Source organism: Pelobates fuscus, chromosome 5 (genome assembly GCF_036172605.1).
Source record: "Pelobates fuscus isolate aPelFus1 chromosome 5, aPelFus1.pri, whole genome shotgun sequence".
Lineage (NCBI taxonomy): Eukaryota > Metazoa > Chordata > Amphibia > Anura > Pelobatidae > Pelobates > Pelobates fuscus.
Window position 1 is genome coordinate 21822392 of NC_086321.1, and position 10631 is coordinate 21833022.

The window sequence follows — 10631 nt, forward strand, 5'->3', positions numbered from 1 at the left end:
CCCTAAAAAGGACTAATCTGCCACATTGTGTCCATCTTTACCTGGTCTTGGATCTCGATCTCTGCTGGTGGGATGATTTCATGTATTCCCACGGGCTCAGCCTCAGTTTGGCTAGATATTTCCTGTGTTACGCCCACCTTGTTTGCCAGTGTGATAAATCGTGCATTCTACAAATCAAAAGAAAAACAAATATAAGAATGTATTACGTTAATTAAACATTGTCATAAACTATCATAGAAAGGATGCGTGATATGCTATGTATTTTATTTTACATATAGAGATACAAAACAAAAACAGCACTGATAAATGGAATATGAGAAGGTAGCCGTTATAATGATGCATACAGTGTCCATCACAAATACACAGCTATGTTCACATGCACACCATCCCTCCCAACACATACTCCATTCAGATATACCTACATTGATAGATACACAACCCGTTCATAAAACGTTTCTTTTTCACTCAGTTTTATGAATGGGGAGCTAGCGCTGCTCAGTTGGGCTCTCAGCCTATCTCAACTACTAAATCTAAGGCCTCCTGATTGAGAGGAGAATCATCAGAAGGAGCTGGGCAGAGCATAAAAGGTTTAACCCCTTTAGGTGGGATGGCAAATGGGATCTCCTGGCACCATGACAACTTCAATGAGATGAATCCATTATGGTACCCAGAGTATTCCTTTAACACAAACTCAACCAACTCCTCACACAGTCAGACTCATCCTACTCAGATATATTGTTTAGGGGTACTGAGAAGGGGTGGGGGGAGCTTTGTTGATTCTTGTACCAGGACTCCGTGGTTTCCAGTTACAGCCCTTGAAGCACTCACAATTTTTTGAAATCTCTCATTATACTCCTTCTCAGGATCTTCTTCTATTCGCTGTTCCTGTTTGTTCTGTTCATTCTCTGTCTCCATTTCTGGAGGCTCGGGACACACCTCCTGCTGTATCATGGTATAAAGAGAGAAAATAAATCCCGGAATTTGCTGCTCTATGTTAACCATAATCAGCCTTTAGCTCATTAATACTAAGAGTTTGCTAAATAATAGAGAATATAATACCTTTACCTGTTTTATGAATAGGGATCCCCATCCCGCAAGCTGGAGAAGACATTGCATCCTCAGCTGCTGTAGAAATGCAACTCTAACAATGCTTAGCCAACAAAACAGACTAAGCGTCATGTCAGTTACATCTGAGGATCTGCATTTCTGACTGCCAGTGGAAATTATATTAAATAAATCCCCCTAAACCCATCTGTTTATATGGACCAATGAAAATAAAATAATATTTTAATTGGTTTATTTTCTCTCGTTTTAACAGTACTGTTGGGATCTGCCAAAGTGCATTGCTGACTACTAACACTTTTGTATTGGTTTTTAGGGGATCATAAGGAGGACAATCACTATACTCACCTGCTGTTTGCAGACCTCCATGGCCTGGAGGCAGGAATTTACACTGTAAAGAGAGAGAGAAAGACAGTGAGATGAAATGATATAAAAAGGAAGATGTCACAGAAAAAAAGATAGTGATAAACATTTCGAATAAAAGATAGAGTGAAAGTTATGGAAGAACGGGAACAAATTAATAGTAGAAGGGAAAAAAAGGCATCAAATTTAATACATTAATTAATTGATTAAACAGGGGATTATATGAGAGAGAATACACAAATGAAGAATCATTGAATAAAACTTGCTCCCTGAGCCGATGAGTAAAATTTTTAGCTGCCTTTTGAAGTTAAGAATATTCTCACAATGTTCTTTAAAAAGGAACATTTCAAGCACCATAACCACTACAGTATTGCACTAGAAGTACCTGAACACCCACCAATGTAAGTAATCAAACATTTTATGAACAATTTCCCCGAGTTCCCCCCGGCGCTGCTCCCTGTCTCCACTATGGCCTTTAGAGAACAGAAAGCTCCATCTCTCTGAGCTAGGCTCGGTGGTGCAGACATATCTCGTTGGCTGAGGACGACTAGCTCCTGGATCAACCTGGGGATGTGACCAATACGCAAAGGACTTCAGTAAGTTGTCAAACTGGAGCTTTCCACTCTTACGGCTGCAGAGAGAAGTTTGGGAGTGGTGCCTGACGGAAGGTAGGAAGTCACCAAGTAGAAAGCAAATTGTTCTAAAACAGTTTGACTACTTCTAATGGGTGGAGACAGAGCAGTATGCCTGATGTGTTCCTTTATACTATGAACCATCATAGATCACAATCCTCCTACTCCCACATTAAAACCAACTTTTCCACCATTTTCAAGCAACCTTCACAGTGCACAAGGAAAATCACATACTATGAACTCTGTGAGAAGTGCTGGAGATGAGACATTGTGATGAAGGGATGGCTGCTAAGGTCTATGGGTGTTATCCGCATGTCTGGATCCAGAGTAAGCATCTCCTTTATCAGATCAACACACTTTGATATGTCTCCCATCTCCCCCTGCGAGTCACTGCTCTCCACATGTGATGGTAAAATGATCTGAAGAGAAAGGAAAAAAGTATATGAGAAGATAACATAACAAATATGCAAAGTCATACATTTTTCAGTGTCATAGGGCCACCATTAAGAATAATTTCAGTTTCTACTATAAGCGGTCTGACTGCTTCTGAGTACTTCCTACCAACCTCACAATTTCTGCAGGGTTTAGTAGGCTTAGTGATAAATAGGCACAATGTCACACTGGTTGCGGTTCAAGATAGATCATCAGACTCCTGTACTAAGATGGATATTAGAACCTAACAACTACATTAAAAAATATGTAACAACCATCCAAGTTAAAAGAGATTGCTTCACCATCTCCGCTGTGCTTGGCCAACCAGACAATATTTAGGTAAATTCTTTCTGTTGGTCAACAGAGAATGGCACATGGGTGAGAGGAAGATGCCATGTGATTATCTATTTTTGGATTAATGTTAGTGCCCTAGGAATGCAGTACCTTTCTCATGTCATCAAGAGAACTGAAGACATATTTTCTTCTTTCCATTGGTCCAATACCAGTTTCAGATTCATAGCGCATCATACTCTAGAGAAGAGAAAAAAACAAGATTTTCCAACATTCTACAGTGTCTCAGCAAGTTTCCTGCTAATGTTAGAACCAATAAACGCATTTTACTATCGCCTGACCCAGCAGCTTTCCCCCAGTCTAAACAGTTTAGTTTTTTATTTACCCTGTGGTTGTGAAAGTTTATTTATAAAATGGCGGCAAAGCTGACAGAGAAAGGGGAAACAGTAGTTAAAGGGACTCTCCAGCCAAGCAGTTTTACTCACCTGGTTCCAGCGCCAGGAGCCTCGTGAAGCCGCGCCCCCTATTTCGTCAAAATGACGAAATAGGCGGGCGCGAGCAGGGAGCAATCAGACGCTTCCATTTGGAAGCGTCATTGCTCCCTTGTGCGCATGCGCGGCTTCGACGCACATGCGCACATACTTCAGAGGGCGGCATTCATGCCGCCCTCTGAAGTCCTGAGCGCACTACCGCGCATGCGGGTCTTTGCCCGCCCCCTCTCCTCTCTGACCGGCTGGAGAGAGAAGGCGCGCACACAGTGCCTTCTCTCTCCTGCACACGTCAGACGTATTTTCAAACGCCTGACGTGTACAGGGCCTTTTTAGAGCCCTGCATGATAGGAAGTCCCTCTAGTGGCCGTCTGAGTGACGGCCACTGGAGGTATTCCTATCAATCAATGTAAACACTGTATTTTCTCTGAAAGTTGTTCAGGTGACTATAGTGTCCCTTTAAAACTCTTTATGGAGGAACTGTTATTTACATTTTATCACATCGAAACTTCCAAATTACTGAATGTTAGTTTGTAAAACTTCCTCTCACTTAATAAAATAAATTAAATACAAATCCCGAAATGTCGCTTTAACCAGTTCATGGCAGATCATCTGTTGGGACTGTCATAATATCATAGGATTTGCTTAACCCCATGTATTGAAAGGATTAAATATGAATCTATTTTAATAGTAAATATAAAAGATCGCACCTTCAGTATCCATGATAAATGCTGAGAATGTCCAATTCTTTGAAAGTAAAGCTCGGTCTTTGCTCCTGTATCGAGCATGTTTCCAGGGGGCAAACCCTGGGTCTCTGTGATGTAACGGATCTGCAGGGAGGAAGGAAGAGGACACAACGTTTAAAACAAGTACCGTCAGCTTCTATTAAAACTGTAAACGTACCCATAATCACCCATCTTGACCATTTTACGTTCCATTGCACTTTGACTACAGTCTGTATAAGCAAATAAAACAGCGATGTGGTACCTTTCTACGTGAATTCATTCTGGATTCCTGACTGAGACCTTAATATATAATTAGACATAGATATCTATTAGCACTCACCTGATCATATTCAGATGCTCCAGGATATAACGGGCATCCTATGATTAGCTCCGCCACGATGCACCCCAGAGACCACATGTCAATAGCCTCATCGAATGGTAACCCCAAGATTATTTCTGGAGACCTGAATTTTATCAAAAATTAGGTTAGTTACATCATTTACATTTTAGATCTATAAATCAACTGAAATATATGTTACGATCGCTGAAATATAAACGCCTAAACATGTGAAGAGTGTGTCCTATTTTTTTTATTTAGTAAAATGTGCAGATTTCAATATAAATTGACACATTTATAAATAAACCTTGTTACACCCACTTGGCTTTCAAGCGGACAATAGTTCCTATTTATTCCTGGATTGGTTAGCTCAGTGGAACTAAATTCAAGAGGCAGCAATTGCTCAGAGCACCTGCCTCACAAAGACTTCTCATTGAGCTTAATTTGGAAGTCTGTGATTGGACAGTCACAAAGTATGGAGGGAGTTAGAAGAGGAGGGCTTACAAAGGCTGCTGACAAGAGATCTGCAGGTTTTGCAAGTGGTTTTTAGATATAACCCCAATGGAAAAAAGCATAATTAAATGAAAGTTTTCATGTGGGCATATCTACTAAACAGTGATGTTTATTTATTTTGCATAGAGTGTCCCTTTAAATTAGACTTAACTTGCTGAAATAATGACTCTTTCTATTATTGGCTCTGCTCCATCTGGCTGCCTGAGAGTTATCATTGGAAGTGTTTTACCACCACTCCCAAAACACTCAGCACAAGCACATATCAGCTGACAGATCGCCCAGCGAGACCCACCCCCCATTTCCCTCCATCATAATAAAAGATGCATCGATTTTAAACCACTTTAACAGTGGTCAGTTTTTATAAAATGAGACTGAGAGAAAAACTGCCTAAAAAGAAGAAAGGGGGAATATTGTGTCCACTTCCCTTCTCCCTTGGAGAGCTCAGTAGCAAGCAGCCAGGTCACTTGGGCCAATTCTGATCAATCCATGTCCATCTTAAGAGCCCTGTGTGCATGTGTAGAGCTAGCTGACTGATACACTCCACCAGAAACCATAAATATCACTAATATATCCTAATATTTTATAAAAACCGTTGGACAAAATAACCAGACCTGGTTAACGTTAGTCTTTATACTCATTGCATAAATGTAACGGATTTGTATGTACTTTATTTGAAATGTGAATTATGAATAATACATTTCCCTTACCTATAATATCGCGTTTGTATGTAGACTGAAAATCCTGTGTTGGCTACGTGCAATGCACAGCCAAAGTCTATAAGCTTGACCTTGAACGGGTGCTTGGTCGTGTCCACCATCATAATGTTGTCTGGTTTCAAGTCTGTGTGAATAATTCCCAGACTCTTCATCTTTAACAGTGCACTGCCCACCTGCTGCACAATAGGTCGGATGTGTTTCACAGGAATTGGGGTAAAGTTGTTTTGCTCCATGAAGTCATCAAGACTAATTTCCAACATCTCAAATACAAGGCAGATGTAATTCTCGTGCTGGAAGAACTCGTAGTACTTGACGATATTGTATTTGTCTGGGTGTTCTTTATTCAACTGGGACAGGATGTTCACCTCTTCTTCAGCATCTTGAACAACGTATGGGCTGTTGTGCAAGATTTTGATCGCCACTTTCTCGTTGGTTCCTTTTTTAACACATTCTACAACGTTTCCAAAGGAGCCACTGCCCAAGAACTCCTGGACTATATAAGCGTTGGTCTTAGAGCACAGGATGTTACATTGCTCCGATTCACTGACAGGAACAAAAAGGAAATAGGTTAATATTAACACAATGCCAGGTTTCAGTCACAATGTGAAACCATCTAAATCAGGATTATTTGACTATTTAATGCAAAAACATGTACTTATGGCATAGTGTCTAAATTTTACATCTGGTATTTGTAAAGTTTATTTTGTTTTGTCTGTTAACTTCAATAAACTTTCAGTCCCTAAAGGGGTCAGTAGGCAAATATCCTGGTATTTAAATTCTATGGTAGACCTTTCACTAAACATAATTGAGAACATTTATCAAAATTGTCAATTTCTATTAGAGATATGTGGGATAAAAGATGAGAGTATTTCTCCTCAGCTGTGTGAAATCTGTTTCTTTTGGGGTAAAACCTGATTAGTTTATTACAACCTGGTTAGTGTAACATCTGGTTAGTGTAACATCACTTCCTTACAATTAGGAAAGTCAGGTTTGAATACCGGTAAGACCACCTTACCAGTAAGTGTCCTTGGGCAAGATCCTGAAGATATATCTGCTTCCCATAGATTGTACGTTTGTCTTAGCAGGGCCTTTCTCTAACTGTAAAGTGGAGTATGTTGGCGCTATATAAATACTGCTACTAGCAATACAGCCAGGACGATTAACTTCTAGGTGTAACTGAATGGAGAGGTGCTTTTCAGTAATGAAATTAGCTTTCATATAACAAACAAAGCTCTGATTGTGTCCCACAAGTCCACAATTTAAATAGTAAACACTGAAATGAAAATTAACTTTACAAATCATCTCCCAGTAATCGTAATATAGAATTGGATGCACGTATGTGAAGTCGTTTAGTTATTTCTTTAAATTAATTGTGTCTAGTTAAAAGGGGGTTTAAGTTCTAACAATATCATTACATATGTGATATAGAAAATACAATATTTTTATAGAAATCTACAGTAAATCATTTTGTTGCTCCTCAGGTTCACATAATTCAGAGATTTCCTCCATTTTATACACTGCCTTTCTTTCAAATTAATCAAATCTGGTTATCACTGTTATAAGGTTTAATCACTGACTATCAAGCACTGGATATAGCAGGTAATGAACCCAGATACATTATATTTTGTATAATAATTACACTTTACATCAGTTTGCTTGGTTTGTTGCTCGGCAACGCCTGCTGTAGGTAGAGCGCGATGTACAAGTGTGGTCAGCTAGCTGCAAGCATCCAGAGGTTCTGATGACCAATGATACTTTAATAATAATTTAATAATATTTTATATAACATAGTGCATGGAGACACATTGTATATGTATTGAATCATTCCGTGCTCCTGCTTCTCTTGTTGGAAGAAGTCATGTATTTTGGAATAAATGGGCAATTTTTATTATAATCGATATTCCAACTATTTATTCCCCTCCACCCCCCCCCCCCCAAACCTGTTATTACCCAGTGGGGATGGCTCTTAAAACTATTCCTGCTGAATTTGACACTTTGTAAATTATTTTAATCATTTTCCTCAAATAGGCAAACATTCTAGACTTTACAGAATAGACCTCGTACACTGATTGTTTTAAACATTGGATAATTGTTAAACTAATCCTTATCTGCATTGAATACTTTATATCACTAATTGTAAATATAATTTCAGTCAGTGAGATTAGCATTAAAATAATGATTATAGCTCTGATAGTATCCAGTAAGACTGAGGTTATAATGTTCTAACCTGTTACATTATATATATATATAATATCTGGACTATCATACAGGTAGTTACCTAGTAATTTACCTTCTAACTAGATGATGACATTAGTAAAATATAAAATAAACCATTTTAATTAAACCTACGGCAAGTCATCGTGGTGCTCCTTAGGTTCAGATATGTTGGAGTTTTCCTCCATTTTGTAAATGGGTTTTCTTTCAAATAGATCCAATCTGGTTATGACTGGAGTAACTGTTAATCGCTGTCTACTCGACTCTGGACTAACAGATAATGAACCCCAGATACATCATCATTTTACATCATAACTCCACTAGGTCTGATTGTTACCATGCATGGTCATGTGACTGAAAGCATCCAATGGTTGTGATGAGCCAGTAGTACCTTGATATAGTCCTATTTTATATAATAATGTGCACAGAGACATATTATAACATATAATGAAACATTCTTTGGTATCCTTATGCGGGATTTCCATAATTAATTAGGTGCCTACTTAATAAGCACCTGAAACACCAGAATTAAGAAAATGGCTTTTTTTTCCTCTTAATTTTAATATTTTAGCTGTTTAATAGAAAGCTCCCTACTTTGGTATCCTTATATGAGAAATTAAGAATCTATCTAATAAGCAACTGAAACTGCAAAATTAAGAAAAAGTTAGTTTTGTTAATATTTATTTTGGTTGCAAAAAAAAGGTCACAGACCATTACGGGCGTAATATAATAGTACATTTGTTCAATTCATTTAGTATCTATTTCACAACCATCTGCCATATGGTATTAAGGTTTTATATTTAAAACAATCTACCTACATAAAACCACAAAAAAATGAATGAAACGTATTAAAGCGAGGGGTAGAGGAGGAAATGAAGCCGTGCCTGTCCAAAGTACCCCCATGCTTGGCAACCTTTCTTCACCCCCCATCCACCCTCCTATGACGTCTAAGGGCTAAAATATCTTTTTAAAGATTTTCATGGAGTTTCTAACCTGAGAGGAGTGCTGATCCATTAAATATTAAATATGTATCTTTGATTTTTATTTTCATCACCATACCCAGCGCCTGCCCAAGACATTGTCCTGCCTGGGTTCAAGAATGAAATGCTGCTCCCTCCCCCCCAAAATATATATGTTTCTGCAATGGTAGTGTCTCTATGTGTGTGTGCTGGAGATAAAACATGTGTGTGTACTGGGAATGAAGTGTGTGTCTAACTGTGTGCTGGGGATGATATGTGTCTGTGTGTTTGCTGTGGATGAAGTTTGTGTCTGTGTGTGTACTGGGGATGAAGTGTGTCTCTCTATGTGTGCTGGGGATGAAGTGTGTGTCTGTGTGTGTGCTGTGGATGTAATATACGTCTGTGTGTTGTGGGAATGTAGTGTGTGTCTGTGTGTATGCTGGGGATGTAGTATGTGTCTGTGTGTGTGCTGGGGATGTAGTATACGTCTGGGTGTGCTGCGGATGTAGTATGCTTCTCTGTGTGTGTTTGCTGGAGATGTAGTATAGGTGTGTGTGTGCTGGGGGTGTAGTATAGGTGTGTGTGTGTGCTGGGGGTGTAGTTTGTGTCTGTGTGTGTGCTGGGGATGTAGTATGCGTCTGTGTGTGTGTGCTCGGGATGTAGTATATGTCTGTATGTGTTGGTGATGTAGTGTGTGTCTGTGTGTGCACTGCAGCCAATGCACTTACCTATATACTCTGTCTGTGTATATGCATGTGTGTAAGTGTTTGTTTCTGTGTGTCTATATCTGTATATGTGTCAGTGATTGTATCTGTTGGTCTATGTATCTACACGTGTGGCAGTGTTTGTATATGTATGTCTGTATATCTGCATGTGGATCAGAGTGTCTGTGCAACTGTATGTGTGTCTGTGCATCTGCATGCATGTCAGTATATGTATCAAACACTGACACACAGTGGCATGCATACAGATGTACACACCCACTGATATTCCTGCAGATACACAGACATACACACTAACAGACACACATACAGAAACTGACACATACAGATACACACACTACATACATACACATACATACACATACACACTACACATTACACACAAACACACACTATTTTGTGTGTGGAAAATTTAGTGTGTGTAGAGGATCCAGAATGTGTATAGGGGATCTAGTGTGTGTGTAGGGGATCCAGATTATGTATAAGGGATATAGTGTGTGTGTCTGGAGCATAGTGTGTGTAAGTGGTGTAGTGTGTGTCTGGAATGCATTGTGTATAAGGGATGTAGCGGTACAGTGGGTGTAAGGTGGTGCATTGTGTGTGAGTGAGGGGTGCTGTGTGTGAGTGAGTGAGACAGCCTAGAAGCTAAGATGAACAAAAACATGTGTATAATCCCTAATGAAACCTACAAAACCCGGTAATTCATCTTTGAGATCCTACTTTAACTTTGCAGTGGATTGCCATTTTCTTACCAAATGTTCTCTTGGTAAATATATATTGCTATTTCACTAGCACAGTGTATATATATATATATACACACACACACACACATTATCTAAATAAAACACATTAAATAAACAACGGGTCATAACCAGCCTGGCCTGTCATCGTAATAATTGCTGCTCTCAGCATTATATGAAAGGGGAGCCTAATTTCAGCATGCACAGGAAGTTTTTGCAGAAAAATAATGTCTGGTTATCTAACTGTGACAATGTCAGCGAATGAATAATTGGTGTATAATTTAACTATAAATACCCTTTTTGCCTCAGAAGTATTATTCAACTTTATATCACATTTTTATTCTTAATAAATGAGTCATGAGCTATTACCCTTTATAACCTAGTTAAAAACGAGTGACAAGCTGATATTTCGGTCTCCATTTCTATCGAACAACAGG

At 38.9% G+C, this 10631-nt stretch overlaps 1 protein-coding gene across 1 annotated transcript in view; it reads right to left on the reverse strand.

Moving 5' to 3' along the window:
- The window catches only part of LOC134611994 (homeodomain-interacting protein kinase 2-like), a 10909-nt gene extending 2948 nt beyond the window's left edge, over nt 1-7961 (reverse strand). Inside the window, exons 1-9 of the mRNA XM_063456374.1 lie at nt 7909-7961; nt 5551-6102; nt 4334-4457; nt 3979-4098; nt 2934-3020; nt 2292-2476; nt 1411-1453; nt 829-942; nt 42-167 (exon numbers count right to left, since the gene is read on the reverse strand). Coding sequence (XP_063312444.1) covers nt 42-167; nt 829-942; nt 1411-1453; nt 2292-2476; nt 2934-3020; nt 3979-4098; nt 4334-4457; nt 5551-6102; nt 7909-7961 — 1404 coding nt within the window. The remainder of the gene's footprint in view (nt 1-41; nt 168-828; nt 943-1410; nt 1454-2291; nt 2477-2933; nt 3021-3978; nt 4099-4333; nt 4458-5550; nt 6103-7908) is intronic.
- Nucleotides 7962-10631: the final 2670 nt, after the last annotated feature.